Source organism: Bos indicus, chromosome 7, assembly GCF_029378745.1.
Source record: "Bos indicus isolate NIAB-ARS_2022 breed Sahiwal x Tharparkar chromosome 7, NIAB-ARS_B.indTharparkar_mat_pri_1.0, whole genome shotgun sequence".
Lineage (NCBI taxonomy): Eukaryota > Metazoa > Chordata > Mammalia > Artiodactyla > Bovidae > Bos > Bos indicus.
Genome location: NC_091766.1, coordinates 68,788,300 through 68,807,037, shown reverse-complemented (window position 1 = coordinate 68,807,037; position 18,738 = coordinate 68,788,300). Strand labels below are relative to the sequence as shown.

The following is an 18,738-nucleotide window of genomic DNA, read 5'->3' as shown; positions in this document are numbered from 1 at the left end:
GCTCCACAGGTCCCCTAACTCTGGTATTTTTATTCTCCTCAAAATAACCTTTTCAAAAGGCATCTGCAAACTACTGCACTGGCCTATCTGGGGAGGACGCTGTGATGCTCTGCAGGGACTCACTGTTAGCATGCATCACAGCAGATTCCAGCCAAACACCTGGGAAGACTGAATACCACAGGAAGCACAGAGCAAGTGTCTAATTGATGGACACCCGGCATCCCGACACCCCATGTCTCAGACCCTTGGCTTGGGCAGAGTCTGTGACTCACTGGGCAGCTTTTATAACTTTTTGATTATCACTGATGTGAATCAAAAGGAGACCTTCGTGGGTTCACTTGGATACTTTGGCCAAAAACCAAGAAGAAAAAAGATGACTTTTTAAAAACACCTAGCTTGTGTTTTATTATTGTTTTATATGATTCAGGCCTAGATCCATCTGAGCAAGGGCTGCTGAAATTACCAGAAACATGATGGCTTCAAACATTAGGAATTTAATCACTCACAGTTCTGGAGGCCTGAAATCAAGGGGCCGACAGGGCTGAGCTCCCTCTGAAAGCTCCAGGGGAGAAGGCTTCCTTGCATCTTCCAGTTCCTCCTGGCTTCTGGCAGCATTGCTTCAATGGGCTTTTGCCCTTTGCCTCTCTCTGTGCGTAACTCCCACTTTCCTTTCTCTTATAAAGACACCAATCACTGGAATCACCCTAAATCCAGGGTGATAACACATCTAGGTCCTTAACTAATTACCACAAAGTCTCAACTTCCAACAAAGGTCACATTCTGAGGTTCTAGGCAGACCTGAATTTGGTGGGTTGGGGATGGGGAACACTCAAACCAACTCAGGACAAGTGTCCTGATGGTTTAGCAAGCATGCCTCATGTGGGCTCAGGACTGGGGCAGGGATGGTACTCATGTTTTCTATCTGATATCTGGATCCAGCCCAAGCCATTAGTCTTACGGATAATGAACTGAGGCCCAGAGAATAAAAGCATCTTGACCAATGTCATGTAACTGGGTAAAGCCTCAGGAGACAAGAATAAAGAAATAAGAGGACGCAGAGGTGGAGTGGCGGTGGGTTGGGTTGGGAGGGGATGAGGAGGTAATCATATCTTTACTTGCGGGAAAACAGAGAATGGCATCTTTGCCTTTGAAACCACTGTCCAAAGAAGGTCTGGATGAGGGATAAAAATGATAACTAGCTTATTAGAGAGATAATTTAGGGGCCTTTGAGGAATTAGTTTCATTCTGAGGATCAACATGGAGAGGACTGTTTGCCTTTTTTTCGGCTGAAGGAATCAGAGCTCCTCTCAATGAGCAGAAGCCTTTCCAGACTGAAACATCGTGCGTACAGATGCCTGCTGGTTGCCATGGTGAATGATGCTGATCTGAAGAAATGAATAATGTGAGCATTGGGGGCGACAGTGCAATTACTCAGACAGTGGTGAGAGAGACATCAAGGAGAGCCCAGAGAGCCCAGAGCAGAGGAGGGGAGAAGGCAGCATCCTTGGGCTCTGATCCACTCTGCCTCTGAGGGGTGCCTAATAACCGGATCACTGCAAGCATCAGGTAAGGGACATACATGGCTCTTCTTCGGAATGGAAATGACTTTTCTTTTCATACTCTGCTTGGAGGAGATTCAGGCAATGGTAATATGAGTAGCTAAAAATAGGGGGGATTGAGAGACAGAAGAACAAATACAGGGAGACATCTAATCCTAAAAGCTGTGAATGCCACATCTTGACAGAAAGCTTTTTAAAATGTCTGCTGTAGAAAACTCAGCCTGCAAAGACAGCCAGTGCAGATGTGAGAGATTCATGACAAGAAACAGGATTCCCAATCACTCCTGATGGAAGGGTTTATGAGGGTTATTGCCTGTGTAGCACAAGTAATGAATTAAGCTCTTTTCATTGTGGTCGGAAGTATATTTGTAGAGACGTGGCAGGTATTGGGATGGCGTGGACGGGTGTGTTTGAGAAGGAGACCCACGGAGGGAGCACAGGTACTCAGTCTCCTCTGCAAAAGACTCTCTTCCTGGAGGGATCTGCGCACCCCTGCCTCCTCCCTTTAATTCCCCATTTTTCTGGGAAAACATTTCCAGCCAAATGGCAAGGAACTCATTCCTCTTCCTGAGCATTATAGTTTACTGTCATCTTTAGATAAGAAAATCAAGCACTGAAGATCACTCACTGCCGGGCACCTTTCTGCACCTTACTTCCTCTAGGAGCAAGGGCATGAGAATAGGAGGTTGGAGGGAGGCAGGGAGGAGAGAAAGCAGCTCATGAGGAACCAGTCTGGCTTAGTATCCAATTCAGGTTAAAATCTGATCAACTGTTTTTTTTTTGTTTTTTGTTTTTTTAACTATGCTGCTGCAATCAGAAATGAAACCTCTGTCTTTCATAAGAGAGAGTAGGGGCAGAGGACTGGGCTGGGTGATACCTATCTATGAACATACACAGGTTGACTATGGCTGTCTCTAGAATTTTAGCTCAAGGGCAATTCAGCGGAGAAGAGCTGAATTCTCCCAAATACACAGAATTAAAAAGAAACTAAAAAGCTTGAAGATGATGAACTCTTACCAAAGTGAGAGGGAGGCAGTCAGAAGAGGGATCATTTGATGTGTCGGAAAAAGCGGCAACCCAGTCTTAGTACCAGCACTTCATTTTCTGATAACATTCTACTACTAAACCTGGAAATCCAGAGGTTATGTGGCTTTGGGTCTTGTTAGATAATGGCTTCTCTTAGATTGTTCGTCTGTAAAACGGGAATCTAGTTCAAAGGTTGTGATGAATAAAGCATATTTGTTACAGTATGTTGAGCTTCTAGCATGACCCGTGACATAGCAACTGCTCGCTAACTGTGGCTGGTGATTACCACCGTTAACAGTCACAGAACCAGCAGTATCAAATAGGAGCAGCTCTGCTGGTATTTGGAGCTGATTATCTTGACCTGCGAAACTAATTTCCTGGGTAATTCCGCTTTGAAAAAAGCAAACAAATGGACAAAACACGATCAGAGGCTTTGGGGAGAAATGAGCTGTCCCTGAGTGACTGACGCAAAGCGCCTCTCGCCATGGGCAACAGAACTGCGAGGCTAAAAACACAGTGGCCAGAATGTTCTAGATGAATGAACTCACAGCACTTGGGGCAGAAACAGGAGGTCTACAGGGAAATTTTGGGTGAAACAATCATCTGGCTTGGAGGTCACAGGCCCATGGTGACTAACACGGGGACCCTGAGGCTGTGCTTGCTTCTCCTTCATTCCTTTTTCTTCTCCCTCTTCCTTTTTTTTTTAAGGTTTGGGAACCATTTAAGGATTTATTTAAGGATTCTGAGACAGGGCAGCATGGGGCTGGGGGATCTGGGTGCATCTTTCCTAGGCCTGCAAGCCCAGCTTGCATGAGATGGCCCTGATCTGAACTGCGGTTCTGCCATTCCTCGGCTATGCCCAGCTGAGTATTGTCACCTCTTGGCCTCCATCTCTCAGTCTGTTAAACGGGGGCAATATTAGTCTCCATGTTGAATACTCAATGCACGGTGGCTGTGATTAGCATAAATCAACACTTAAATGAGGACATGTCACTCTTCACTTTGATTCTGGTTTCAGAATCGTGATGAACATCAAGGTTGGGAACGTTTCTTATACAGGAGCCATCATTTCCTGGTCGTCCTCGGAGCCCTGCCTGGAGGACTATTACCATATTATGTATAGGCCCAATTGGAACAGCATCTTCTCTGGCTATCTTCGCTACAGCTTTCACCACGAGGAGAAGGTGCCTCGAACAATCAGCTCCGTGGTGCTGGAACACCTCACCCCTTCCACACTCTACTTCCTGTGCATCAGCTGCAAGAAGATTCTCTTCCCCTACAGGCACTACTGCACCATGTTCCACACCCTGGATAAGACTCCACTGGCCGCTGGAAGCTCCCTGGTGGACCCCCAGATCTCGCTCTGGGTGCTGATGGCCATTCTGCTGGCCTGCTTCACGGCAGTCTTAGCCTTCATCTGCCTCCAGTTCTGGTGCATCCGGTGCCACGAACCTCGATGGTCTTACAGAGCCGGCCACATGGAGGAAGCCAATGGGCTGGTGAGATGGCCAGAGGAGGCCCCGGGGCTAGGTCAGGGGGAGGAAGGCCTGCAGGGGCTCCCCCTGGTGGAGCTGCCACACAAAAACTCTGGAGAAGATGCAGAACCAGAAGCTGAAGCTGCAGCAGTGGAAGCTGGCCAGCATGCCCCCGATGCGGGTGCCTTGCAGAGGGAGGGAGATGGTCAGGCTGTATTGCCTCGTTTTGGGTAGTGAGAGGTGGGGAGGAGGCAGCCCACACCATGTAGCTTAAAGGCCTCCATGCAATAGGTCTCCTGTAAAAATGCATCTGTAGACTACCCACTCATCTTCCCTCAAATGACTGAGCTCTTGTGAACTACTTGGTTGGATGAGTGCCCTTTGACAAAGCCTTTCAAGTTGGAAAACACATACCCCCATGGTGGGCAAGGGGAGGAAGATGCCATCTCTTAGGAGGATCCATCTAGAGCAGCAGGGCTCAGTTAGAAAATAAAAGCATTATTTTAAAATTAAAACAACCATTAGTATATTATGGGTTAGCAATGGAAACTGACATGACTGAAATAAAACACACTTCAAGGAAATTGTTAATTGAAGATAGGCTCTTTAGTTAAACTTTCAGTCAGCTGAGGCAAATGTCCAGGCTCCTTTGCTGTTACAGCAGTGGGGGGATTATTTTGGAAAGATGTGAGAAACTTTGCTCTAGAGTATTTTGCATACCAAAATACTCTAATTCAGCCAATTGCACACCACTTGTACCCCGTCTTCACTTTTTTTAACCCACAGACTAACCGTACTATTATTAACAATGCATTTTCTTTATATTGAGTCATTTAAAAAACTTATTTTAAAAGGAAGCCCATGTTATTCCCCAAGTGAAAAGCCAGCACACTTCTGCTATAATAAATAGAAGAAAAGAGACCTAATAAGCAGAATGAAAACAAAATCATATTAAATTTGACTTGGATACTATTACTGTCTAAGGACTCTAAGCTTAGGGCCTGCTCTCTTTGATAAAAAGGGAGATTAGCAATTATTGGAGAGCTATTAAAGACATTTTGACACCAACTCAAGACTTGCTCCTTGATATCATCATCAAGGTTTAAAAGAGAATAGAAAAGGGAGTCCCTTTGTGAGCCATTGTTGATTCATGCCATGCCTGTGAACTATCCACAAGGCTGTCTGGAAGGGTGCCTTGAGAGAGCAGCCTTGACCAGACTGGCTGCTCTGGAGGAGACACCTGCTCTGTCTCAGCATCAGCCTAAGACTTTCTAAGCCCCACCTTCCCACCTTCAGGCCCGAGTGATGGGCACTCATCTTTGTTCCTTACCTTCCCAAACTAGGGCTCCCATACCTAGAGGAGCGCCTTGTCTAACCAGGTTACACTTATCCAGTTACTTCTTCTAAGTCCATCTGTGCTTATGTTGTGAAAAATGGGGTCAGAGGTGGCCATTTTTCATCCATCACAAAAAAGAACCTAAGCTTCTTAGCTGTTTCTGCACTCTTTCCATGGTGTTCTCCTACACAAACCTGCAGGCTAAGATTAGCCTGCAGGCTAATCTCCTACATAGGTCAAGGTGTTGGTGAATCTGTGTGAAGGGTGATCCCCTGTGCTCACCCCCCAGGGTGGAAACAGAACTGGAGGAGGGTGGAGATGCGTCTGCTTCAGTCTCTGCTAAATCTCCAGCATGGAGACCCTGCCCAGCATGTTCTAGGGCTTAAGGAATGTCTGTTTAACAACTGGCAAAGGACTGAAGGTCCAGAACAGACACTGCCTGGGAGGCTTCATTAGTGTCAGGATCGGCATTGTGATCCAAGCAGCAAAGAGACAGGACGAGACCTCTCAGAGGTAGTTTTGGCCATCTGGGATTTCCTTCAAAGTTCCACCTTCCCAACTGCTTCCTGGCTGCAAATCCTTCATAGTTATGGAGCACAAAATCCCAGAATTGCAGGACGATATGACAGTGAATCAACCGAGAACAGGAGGAGATGTGATGCCAAGACAAGGAGACCCTCTCACCTGTTTCCCCATTCCCACCCAGAACCCAGCCCTGCCAGGTCTGCGCTCACCCCCAGTCTTGCTAGTTGTGAACAAATAAAGATGAATATATTCATAGTTGTTTCTTCCTGGACCTCACTGCTGCCTCTTTATCTCCACACTTCTTGCCTTTCTGATTCGGGGAATACTTTCCTATTTGCTTTTGCTCACTAGTCCTCTCAGAAGTAGGACACAGGCAAGACCACTCACCTTGGACCCATAGAGGTAATAAGGCTGGACGTTGGCAGGTTTATCTCTCTGCGGTTCTTGGGTGAAAGGAATGGCAGTTCGGACAAAACTAGTAGGAGAAAAGAGATGGGGAAGGAGTTAACTGGGTCCTAATATTATTCTTCACGGATTACAGAGCGGGAGCCCTTTCTGACCAGGGGCAACCACACTGTTTCTTAGGCGGTTGCCTATACACTTCTTGTGACAAACTCCCATTTAACCCCTGTCTCCTTTTCATAAGGGCATCCCTGGTGGCTCAGATGGTTAAAGAATCTGCCTGCAATGCGGGAGACCTGGGTTCAATCCCTGGGTTGGGAAGACCCCTGGAGGAGGGTATGGCTACCCACTCCAGTATTCTTGCCTAGAGAATCCCCAAGGACAGAGGAGCCTGGTGGGCTACAGTCCATGGGGTCGCAAAGAACAAATGGGAACACAGTAGTCCAGGTTCACAGGCTTGACTCTGGGCTTACAGCTGGTGAGAACAGTGGTCAAGAAAGCTGAGAATAGGTTGAGCCTGAGCACAGCCTTTTCCAGGGCCCTTCACCCAGTTTGGTTTCCTCAAGAGTAGGGTGCTGCAAACTCTTTCTATAAAGCCCCAGATAGCAAATATGTTCAGCTTTGCAAGCCAGATGGTCTCTGTTGCAACGACTCAGTTCTGCTGTAGCATGAGAGCGCCCATAAACAACTGTAAATGAATGAGCACGGATGGCAGAATTCCAATAAACTTTGTGAATGTCAAATAATTTCCACTTGTCACCAAATTATAATTCTTCTTTGGATTTTGGTTTCCCTAGCCACTTAAAAATATCAATACCATTTTTAGCTCATGGGTTGAACAAAAACAGTTGACAACTAGAGATGACTTGTGGGCTGGAGTTGGCAGATCTCTGCTCAAGAGGATTGAAAGTCCCAGATCTTTAGAGAACTGGAAGTCCATCTTGCTAAGAACGTGGACTCTTCCCAGGCCCTTTCCTGCATCTGGCACATACTTATTCAAAGCTAGTTATGAGCCAGGCCCTGATGATACTGAGAGAGCTTCCTCTGAAGGAGAGAGTTGGCTGCTTCTGCCCCTGCCCCCAGGTGGTGCTAGTGGTAAAGAAGCCACCTGCCAATTAAGGAGATATAAGAGATGAGGGTTCGATCCCTGGGTCGGGAAGATCCCCTGGAGGAAGGCATGGCAACCCACTCCAGTATCCTTGCCTGGATAAACCCATGGACAGAGGAGCCCGGAGAGCTACAGTCCATAGGGTCACAAAGATGGAAGTGACTTAGCACACATGCACCCCCGCACCCCCAGGCCACTTTGCACTGAGACTCCCTTACCGGTTAGTGGAGCCATTATAGCAGTAGTTGGGGAGGAAGTCGAAGTTGAGCTCCCAGAAGACATGCAGGGTGATTCGGCCGTAGGGGGCGGACACATTGTGGTTGGCCTCCCGAAACATGGCGTCGAAGCTGTCCAGGGTCATGTGTTTACACAGCAGCCGGTGCGTGAGCCGGTTGATCTCCAGCAGCCACTCCAGCTCCTGCCCGAGAGAGAGCCCGAGGCTGCTGAGGACTTGCATACACGCCTTGCACACCAGTACTGCTACCTGCCAGATGCCTTTCATGCAGGCAAGAGCCCCTCAGACAACCTCGTAACTGCTGGTATGGGGACTAGGACTCCTGCAGTACTATGTGGCAACATTCCCTTGAATGAAGGAAGTGCCAGACCATGCCAAGGGAGAATGCATGCCTGTACCCAGAAGGGGACCACAGATCACGTGCAGATCCCTTGTCTGCACTCCCTTGGGGAGAAAAGCACAACTCCTTGCTTTCCAGTTTCTATGCTGGTAAGGAAAACGCCTGTCCCTGAGTGACGCAAGTAAAGTAAAAGAAAATTGTGACCGTCCATCTATGACTGAGGGTCTACCTCCATCCTGCAGAAAGCAAGCAAGGGAGCTACCACCTGGTAAGTACTTAACACTAGGTTGGTCCATGTGAGACTACTAGTTTCTTATGTCAAACACCATACAATGTTAGTAATTTCTTACGGTTCAACCTAATACATGCCACGGAGTATTCTAAGCACTTAATATGTGTCAACTCACTTAATGCTCAAAACCCCCTTATAAGGTCAGCATGATGGCTGTTCTTATTTTATACATATATATAGAAAATGGGCTTTAAGAAGTGCATAACTCGGCTTCAAATCCAGGAAGCTGGGCTCTGATGTTCACATTCTTAACTGTTATATACTATAGAAATTTAAAAAACAGCTGCGGGCACAGTGTTTCCTCTTCTCAACTTCTCTTGCGTCCCCCAGTCACAACAGGGGTTGGTTAAACATGTTGGCAAAAGTTTGGCTGCAAGCCATGGACCAAGGACTTGCATGAGCTGTATATAGGCCCTGGTCATCTGGAATGCCACCTTCAGGCAGAGAATGGGACCAGAGTCCCATAATAATATCCAGACATAGCAGGTCACTGCATTTGCTTGGAAGTAAAAAGAAGGTAAAATCCTTTGGGCTGGGTTTAGTTCTTCACTGAATTGCTATCAAAGAGAATCAAAGCACAAACCTGTGCAGAGAAAGAAAGTACTCCCTCTATAATGCTCTGCTGCTGCTGCTGCTAAGTCGCTTCAGTCATGTCCAACTCTGTGTGACCCCATAGATGGCAGCCCACCAGGCTCCCCTGTCCCTGGGATTCTCCAGGCAAGAACACTGGAGTGGGTTGCCATTTCCTTCTCCAATGCATGAAAGTGAAAAGTGAAAGTGAAGTCGCTCAGCCATGTCCAACTCTTCAAGACCCCATGGACTGCAGCCTACCAGGCTCCTCCACCCATGGGATTTTCCAGGCAAGAGTACTGTAGTGGGTTGCCATTGCCTTCTCCCTATAATGCTCTGGAACACTCTTATATTGCAGTGGTTAAGCCATCTTTTGTGATAGGTATGACTGCCTGTTTCATGGAGGGGTAGGCTGAAGCTCAGAGGGAGAAAAAACTTGCTCAATAAAGGTCATAGGAGAATATAGAACAGGGTTTAGGATGTGCTCCCAGGTCTTCTAATCAAATCATGTGTATTTGGCCCTTGGATGCAGCTGCCTGGAATAAATAAGCAATTACTGAGAAAGTCCTTTGAACAGTAAAGATGGCTTTACAACATAAAAGCTAAAAGGACATAGGCAGTGGCTGTTCCCCAGAGTGTGGCCAGGAGCTGGGGCAGTCAGAGGGCCAGCTGTAAGACCTGGGACATGGAGCCCAACTGTTTACAGTCACAGGAGGAAGCCTTGCATCAGGGATTCAGTTTTATTCTCATCAGACACAGGACCCCTCTGATTCTGGTTGTGGTCCACAGTGTGGTGGAACCAGACCACACTTCTAATCTTGGAGCTTCATCTCTCTTAAATTCAGATTCGGTGGCTCTAAATTGGGGGCAAAATACCAGATCAAAGTTTGCAGACTTAACTGGCTGCAGTGAGACAAGCTGGGGCAGGAGGGAGCCTGGGCTGGGCTGTCCATGGCAAAGTGGAGAGCCATTGCCGGATAAAGGTGGAGCAGCTATGTCATGGCATCCAATTGTTTGTTACTGCATTGGAATGGGGTAAGTGATGGCAGAGCCTCTGATCTCTTGGAAAAGGCCAAAGTCTGGATTTCAGTTCTGGAACGGTAGTTGGAAGAATAAGTTTCCAGTGATTGTGCACTGTGAAACATACGAAGGGCAGAAATACAGAATCAGCAGCTGTCTGCTTCCATCTTTTGGGGCCTGGCTAGCCAGATGGCATCTTTGTTCCTAGTCATTTAGGATGGGTAAGTAAGTAAATAAATAAATGCGATGAATGTGGATGAGTTTATTTCTAAGATCACTAAGTATCCGTAGCACATGGGGGTGCCCTGTTACCATGAAGACAGATGCAGATGAGAAACTGGGAAACAGTTTTCATTCTGTGATTTCAATGGCCTCAAAAATGCACATCAGAGACTGAAGAAGAGAGCTCTCAACTGCTGACATGGGGATGCTCGAAATGCAGGCCCACTTCCTCCGCCATGCCACGGGAGTTTTTATTACGCAATACAAATGGTGTTTTGCATGAGCCGTTTCTTTCAGCCTTTCAGTCCGAAGAGGGCACTTGCCTGCTGGGGGTGCAGGGCTCAGTGCATCAAGGCACAGAGGTTTAGAAGGCCCCAAGGGTGGTCTATGTGCCTTCAGAGAGGAGGTCAGCTCTGCAGAGTAAAGCCGGTTTACTGGGGGGCAACACAGAGAAGCAGCACTGGGGAAACAGAACACCCGATAGGCTACTTATGTGAGGAAGAGGAAAGGGCTTTCCATGAGAACCAGAAATCCCGGGTGTCCGCACACTTGGCCTTTCACCTTCTCTGTGGCCTGGGCCAAGAGAAAAGGGATCTCAAACTCAGGCACTAGGTCATCCCATGAAGGAAGTGCACCAGGCCTGTGGCAAGCCCAAGACAGCACAGCTCAGCTGATGGGGGTGTCTAGGCAATTGTTGCCATCTGTGAAGGCAGGTCTGACGTTGCCGGGGTTTCTGCAGTTTTATTCGAATTCTACCAAATGTTAAATGTTGGCTCAAATTTTCAAATATGCTCTGCAGCCTAAACAAAACACAGACTGCAGGCTGCCAGCTCTCAACTCTGGCATCAGATCCCTTCGGGAATCTATTTGCTCAGCTGCAGAGGAGGAGGGCGACTAACTGATGAAATCGCTACAATCCTCCCAGCTGGGCATCAAGGTGGAGGGAAGGGCTGAGGGGAACACATTCCTTTCTTTGTTTCTCAGAAGAGGCAGAAGCTTCTCAGCCAAGGCAGTGGGGGCCTCCTGACGCCCCAGGAGACAGCATCCCTGGCTCTCCTCTTCATGGGCTTCAGGGACTGGGGCTACTCTCTTGGTGGCTGTGGCCCTCACCTGATAAACTCAGGCTTTCACTGCTTGTTTTGATTTTGTTCCTGGCTAAAAGAACATTCAGTGCCTTTCAAGGACTGGGAAGAGGCCGTGGACACCCCGCCACACACTAAAACCAGTTTTGCCATAGGGTATGCTCATTCATTTCTGGAAAACTACAAGATAGAGATAAACAATGAAGAGAAAAGCAAAAATCCCACCTCTTGGACATAATCACTGCTAACATTTGGCGAAAAAACACCCCATGTCTTAAAGTAGATCTCCTAGAAGAACTTGTGCTGTATCACAGTCTCTCAAAGTCCGTGACCTAGGACAGAGCTGCGGCAGCTGGGTCAAGTCCTCTTAGGAAATGCTGCTGAGAATCGACCCTGAGAGTGCCTCATTTGCAGCTCAAAATTTCTTTTCTTTTTTTTTTTTTAATATTCATTTTATTTATTTGGCTGCACTGGGTCTTAGTTGTGGCAGCTCAAAATTTCTATATTCCTCTCTTTCTTCATAAGCTATTTTCATCAAGTGGAAGGGACTATGCAAAGCTCTTTCCAGGCAGTATCTCATTTCATCCTTGAACACGGCTATGAGGTGGGTTCTAATGTTTCCTCCATGTACTACAGGTTTTTATACAAGATAAGTGACTCACCCAAGATCACCCAGCTAGTAAGTGGCGAGGCCAGAACTGGGACCCCAAGGTCTTTCTGATGCTAGAATCCTAGTTCTTAATCCTTTTTTTAAAAACTGCTTTGTTCATTAAAAAATACCTTTTATTTTGAAATAACTTTAGACTTACAGAAAAGCTGTTACTGTAGACCTCCTGCACATTCCTGATCTAGTTTGTCCAATGTTAACCTCTTACATAATCATAGTATAATTGCCTAAAGTTGGAAACTATCATTGATACAATTCTATGAACTAAATGACAGACTTTATTCAAATTTCACCAGTTTTTCCGTGAAAGTCTTATCCCACATTTCTCTGAGTGGTCATGTCTCCTTGTCTTTTCAAATCTCTAATAGTTTTCAGTTTTCCCTTTGTCTTTTATGTTCTGGGTGCTTTTGAAAAGCATTGTTCATTTTTGAAAGCCATTCGATTTAGATATATAATCACAATTAGATTGAGATTATGTATTTTTCATTATGCATACATATTCAGGGACTGTGTGCTGTGCTATGCTTAGTCACTCAGTTGTGTCCGACTCTTTATGACCCCATGGACTGTGGCCCGCCAGGCTCTTCTGTCCGTGGGGATTCTCCTGGCAAGAATAGTGGAGTGGGTTCCATGCCAATCCAGGGATTGAACCCAGGTCTCTTGCATTGCAGGCAGATTCTTTACCGTCTGAGCCACCAGGGAAGCCAATTCAGGGGATACATGAATATATTTTCTTCCTGGTGATACTAACCTTCATGCTTGGTTAAGAGGAGGACTCCCAGGTTTCCTCACTGTAAAGTTATTATTCTTCCCTTTGGAATTAGTAAGTATCTTGAAGGAGATAGTTTGAGACTAGGCAATTATCCTGTTTCTTCTCAAAGTTTTTTTCTTTTTGTGACTAATTAAAAAATTCTGGTAAAATACACATAACATAAAATTGACCATTTTAAGCATTTTTTATGTACAGTTCTGTGGCGCTAAGTACATTCATGTAGTTTTGCAACCATCACCAACGTCCACCTCCAGAACTTTTCAGTCTTCCTCAACCGAACCTCTGTACCCATTAGATACTAACTCCCTATTTCCTGGCAACTACCATTCCACTTTCTGTCTCTATAAATTTGAATACTATGGACACTTCCGAATAAAGGGAATCAAAATATTCTTCTCAAAGCTCTGCCCACTAATTTCAGTGTCTATTACTGGATCTTGCCTGTGACCATCATTACTCTGGTGTTCTAATGGTGATTTTCTATTTCTCTCATTCCTTCTATGTACCTGCTCTTGAAGCTTTAAAATCTTCCTTTCATCACCTAAAGACTGACCAACCAAGTTTATTCTAATTCTTGAAGAGAATTAGCAGAGAGTAGTTCAAATAGCTGATTAATAAAAGAAGAGTGCACGCCTGTTCCGTACTTGTGCATCAGGAACAACTATACAATTTCCAAGTCCCAGCACAAAATGAAAAGGTGGGGCTTTCATCAGAAAATGCTTGTAAATTCAAAGATGGTGACAACGCAGCATTAAACCAGTCAACAGCCTCTCTGGCCTCTAACCTACTGCACGCCAATGAAGCCGACCCCATTGTGAAATCTTCCCTCCTTTCTCAGGACCATCTAGCTACTTGCTGTATCTGTAGAATCCTAAAGGATGAGAAGGTATGTCCCGGGATAGGCCATCTCTAGAGATTTCAAGACCTCCCTCCACTCCCTCTCTCCAGGCAATCAGGAAGGTAAAATTTTTCTCATTCCTTTTAAGTCTTTCTTTTTGCCCTGCTTATTCAGATGAGAAAGAGACTCATCGCATCTTTTTAACCAGCTCAGTACCAGGCTACCAACAACTCCCCAACAAGGCTTCTAGTTTGAGGAGTCCCACAGCAGAACTCCCAACGGCTTCCATCTCTTACCACGATTGAGGTCAGGTCCTCACTCTCAAAGCGGCTAATGGCCTGGTCCAAGGATTTATACATGGCAGCAGAGATGCGCTGGGTAATGAGTCTGTTCAAGTCAATGGATCTACCCAACAGCTGCATGGAAGAGACAGAAAGTTACTTAAATTTTACACAGGCACATGACAACTAAATGCAATGCACTGATTTAGTAAATTGTCCTAAAAATATAAAGAACATAACCAAGACAAATAGGGAATCTATGCAGAAAACAGTATTGTTAAATTTCCTGAGTATGATAGTACTATTTGGATGATAAGAGGATATCCTTGTTCTTAGGAGATACGAGCTGAGGTATCAGGGGTAAAGTGTTATGATGTCTGCAACTTCCTCTCAAATGGCTAAGAAAAATTATGTATATTAAAATATATAATTTAATACATTACTTACATATAAATATGTTTTTATAAATTATATATTCTATAAATACATAAAGTACATTTACTGTATGAGAAATAATACATACATGAGAAAAATAAAGTGAAGCAAATATGATTAAACATGAATAATCATGAATCTGACTATAAAGTACACGTGTATTCACTGTCTTATTGTTTCAACTATCCTGTAGGTTTAAAATATAAAAAGCTGAAGAAAAATATGGTGCATTCAGACTGCAGGAAGAGGCTTGTGATAAGCTCTGGCAGCCCATGCAATGCTGACATCCTAAATCTCACCCTGAGGTTCTTCCTGCATCCATCCTATCATGCAGTTCAGAGTCACCAGGGTGCCCCCGCCTCCCCAACCCAAGCAAGGGCCTACTGTGTACCTTTATGAGGATAAATTTAAAAGCACAAGGAGAAGGGCTGATTACAGGATGGAAAATATGGCTCAGGCTAATTTCCACTGGGGTTCATGTGGGCATGACTACAGATGCTATGTAGACAGCAATAAACATTTATTGAGTACCTGCTGCGTGCACTGCACTTTGCTATGTGCCTAAGGATTCGTCTCAACTATTTTATTTTTTCTGCTTCCCTTTTGGGAGAGATTTTCTACTAATTGACTAAGGCTCCTTATAGCCATCTTCTGCACGCACAAAGCCCTCAGGATTAACATCCTGTGGCTAATTCTAGCTGCACTGGTAATGGAATCTTCTGAGAGGCTGAAGGAGAAGCTCTCATGGAGCCTTCAATGTTGACAGATGGGTAAATGCTTTTTCCTCTTACGATTCTTCGAGCATGGATTTTTCAGAGCAGTGGGACTTCCCAGGTTTTTCAGGGTAATTCCTCTCTATCCAGGGCATTTCCTCAGCCTCAGCCCTGCTCCCATTTACCCAAGTCTTCTCCAGGAATATGTGAACCACAGGATAAGCACACAGAAATCACAGCGTGATGTTCATTTCACTGCCTGTGACTGACAGGGCTAGTAGTAGGATTTAAGATCTGCTAAAGCATCTCTTATTTTGTCTGCCTGGCTCCCATGAACATTGTTAAGCAGGGATATGTTTCTGAGCTCCTGGCAGCATTTCGTCTATATCATGGGTCAAATCGTAACAGAGACTAACTGTATACCATAATGGGAAAGTCAGGGACAGACTTTCCCATTTCTGAACGTCAGTCCCGACTGAAGGAGGTGGGCTGAAGTTCTTGTTGTTGTTCAGTCACTAAGTTGTGTTCGACTCTTCATGACCCCCATGGACTATATAGCATGTCAGTCTTCTCTGTCCTCCACAGTCTCCTGGGGTTTGCTCAAATTCATGTCCATTGAGTTGTGATGCCATCTAACTATCTCATCTTCTGCCAACCCCTTCTCCTTCTGCCTTAAATCTTTCCCAGCATCAGGGTCTTTTCCAGCAAGTCAGCTCTTCATATCAGATGGCCAAAGTATTGGAGCTTCAGCTTCAGCATCTGTCCTTCCAGGGAATATTCAGAGTTGATATGCAGCTCACGATGGGCGTTCAAAGGCTCTGGTGGCCCCTATTCAACTGAAGTGAGCAGCAGATGGGCTGAGAAGCCTAGAACTTGACCCAAAGGAAGTCCAATGCCTCTTGGTAAGATTCTGAGGCTGGATTATCCCTATGCTCAGTAGCCCACACAGGGCAATACTCAGGGCAGATGATACGTGGTCCTGATTTCTGATGTCTAGGCTAACATCACAGCCCCCTCTCCCTCCCATTCCACCTGGCTCCATACCTGAACGTGTCTCTGTTTCAACAGTGTTTCATAGCGGTTGGATGGTGGGTATGGAATGATGACTCCATAATTCTTACATTCGGCCCTAAAACGTTTATCCAACAGGACGCTGGAAAGGATAAAAGTGAAATAAGGCCAGTAAACCAGTAAACATGACAGTGAACGGAGTTCAGTCACTCAGCCATATGTATTTCGAACCATAGGTTCTACTCATAAAGCACTATGTTATCTATGTTATATATTTTAAATATTATTATTTTTTTCCGCTGTAGAGAAAAGTTCTTTAAATTTTTTCAGCCGGAAAAGCTCAATAGGCGAAATGAAATTTCTATGTTAAAGACAGGCAACACAGAAGTTGAGCTGCTTTTTTTCCTTTTGTTTTTTTTTATCATAAAAGCAATTGAGTGCCTGCTTAGTATAGCTCAGGAAACAGTCTAGGTACCAAGGATTCAAAGTTCCCGTCCTTGTGGAGCTTGGGTTCTAGTGAAAAGAGACTGATAATAAATAAATAAGCAGAGGAATAAAATAATGTTAGACAATAGTAAATACCTGCATAGTATTTACTATTCACCAGACATGCATATAGACATGCGCATAGTCATTTTTAATCTCACAACAACCCTATGAATTAGATATTCTATTATTATCTTTCACACTGAGTCATGGATTGCAGAGCAATAAGTGCTCTGAAAATAACAAAACAGGATCATTTGGTGTTATCATGGAAAGTCTCTCTAAAGAGGTCCTGTTGGACAGAAACCTAAATGCTAAAAATGGAAAGATTTGGGGGAAGCATCTTTCAGGCATGATTAGCTTGGTACATTGAGAAAAAGGAAAGGTGCAGACAAGGGGGGGGGGGGTGTGTTGGAGAGCATAGTGGAAAAATGTATTTACAATGTTAGTCTAGGGGCCAGATCCTTGTGGGATGATATAAGCCACAGTAAAGAGGGTAAAGGTTTTCTCAGTGTAACTGAAGCCACTGAAAGGTTTTAAGCAGGAAAGTGATATCATCTAAATCTACACTGTTAACACAGCAGCCACCCCCCAGGTGAGCCCCCAAGAATCTGAAACATGGTGGGTCCAAGCTGAGATGCGCTATTAGTATGACGACCCAGAGGGATGGTATGGGGAGGGAGGAGGGAGGAGGGTTCAGGATGGGGAACACATGTATACCTGTGGTGGATTCATTTTGATATTTGGCAAAACTAATACAATTATGTAAAGTTTAAAAATAAAATAAAATTTAAAAAAAAATACACATGAGGTGTTGAAGACTTAAGAAAAAACAACAAAAACTATCTCTTTAATAATTTTCACTTATTACATGTTGAAATTGTAATATTTTAGATATCATAGGTCATATAATGTAGTATTGTTAATTTTAAAAATATGACTGCTAAAATTACACTTGTGCCTACATTATATTTCTGATGGACAGCAGTGATCTAGATCATTTTGTCCCTCTGGTGCTTTCTCTCTGACTCTTCCAACTTCTCACAATCTCCCCCAACTTCCTGTATTTTTTTTTTAATTTTATTTTATTTTTAAACTTTACATAATTGTATTAGTTTTGCCAAATATCAAAATGAATCTGCCACAGGTATACATGTGTTCCCCATCTTGAACCCTCCTCCCTCCTCCCTCCCCATACCATCCCTCTGGGTCGTCCCAGTGCACTAGCCCCAAGCATCCAGTATCGTGTATCGAACCTGGACTGGCATCTCATTTCATACATGATATTTTACATGTTTCAATGCCAACTTCCTGTATTTTTGACAAACCACAGGTCTTATAAGAAGGGATATAGACCAAGATTCCTCTTTTAGATAAGGATATTTTGCAAACTAAATATATAGAGGACTCAGGATTTGACAAGTCTGAGTTTGTTTACACAGACAATGGACCAGCATATTTTGAAGATAACTGGAATTATCTTGGAGAAACTGGAAATCCAGCTCTCTGGTAGGACCACATACAATTCAATCCAATCCAGATCCTTGTGAAATCATTCCTTTGTGAAAGGCTGCATTCTCTATGCTTCCCTGAAACCCTAAGTATATGCTTTCTATAGTTTCCATCATTAAGAGTCATTATTTCATTTAATGCACACTCTGTGTTAACAGACACCTATGTACCTGTATACCAACTCTTGGGGAGCCCTGGTGGCTCAGCAGTAAAGAATCCACCTGCCAAGGCAGGAAACATGGGTTTGATTCCTGGATTGGGAAGATCCCCTGGAGAAGGAAATGGCAACCCACTCCAGTATTCTTGCCTGGGAAATCCCATGGACAGAGGAGCCTGGTGGGCTATAGTCGATGGGGTCGCAAGAGTCAGACTCGACTTAGTGACTAAACCATCACCACACCAACTCTTGACTGAAATACATCAGAGAAACTCAAGTTGTTGAAAGCAAAAGGAAGCAAGTCTTTAACTGTTGAAAAATGTAACAGTCCTTGAAATTTCTGGTTTGTACATTTGGATTTCCAATAAAAAAGAGAACTACCCTATATATAGATACATATATGTATGTAACTATATATATATAGAGAGAGGTTTGTGCTGCCAGCACTATTATGGGTTCCTCGAACCCGGGAAATCTCAGGGGTCTAAATCAGCCCATACTGACAGCACCAATGAGCCTGTGAGACCTGACACCTGGACTCCTTCCCTGGTTTCCTGTTTGACCTTCACACTCCCACAGTTGCTCACCTCCAATCCATTCCCTACATTTTAATGTTTTAAAACACCAAACTTCTAAAAATAAAAATCAGATCAGGTCACTGTCACACTTTGGAA

The 18,738-nt window shown here is 44.7% G+C and overlaps 2 protein-coding genes across 4 annotated transcripts in view; one reads left to right on the top strand and one right to left on the bottom strand.

Moving 5' to 3' along the window:
• Positions 1–18,738, bottom strand: part of CYFIP2 (cytoplasmic FMR1 interacting protein 2) — a 134,309-nt gene that overhangs the window by 51,514 nt on the left and 64,057 nt on the right. For all 3 annotated transcript variants that reach the window (XM_019965309.2, XM_070793921.1, XM_070793920.1), the window contains 4 exons: positions 15,943–16,051; positions 13,766–13,885; positions 7,650–7,849; positions 6,309–6,396 (listed from right to left, as the gene is read on the bottom strand). In XM_019965309.2, the coding sequence (XP_019820868.1) occupies positions 6,309–6,396; positions 7,650–7,849; positions 13,766–13,885; positions 15,943–16,051 (517 nt within the window). The remainder of the gene's footprint in view (positions 1–6,308; positions 6,397–7,649; positions 7,850–13,765; positions 13,886–15,942; positions 16,052–18,738) is intronic.
• Positions 1,244–7,069, top strand: FNDC9 (fibronectin type III domain containing 9). The gene is made up of 2 exons (XM_070793922.1): positions 1,244–1,566; positions 3,604–7,069. Exon 2 carries the CDS (start codon positions 3,611–3,613, stop codon positions 4,292–4,294), a length of 684 nt encoding a protein of 227 aa, XP_070650023.1. The 5' UTR covers positions 1,244–1,566; positions 3,604–3,610; the 3' UTR covers positions 4,295–7,069.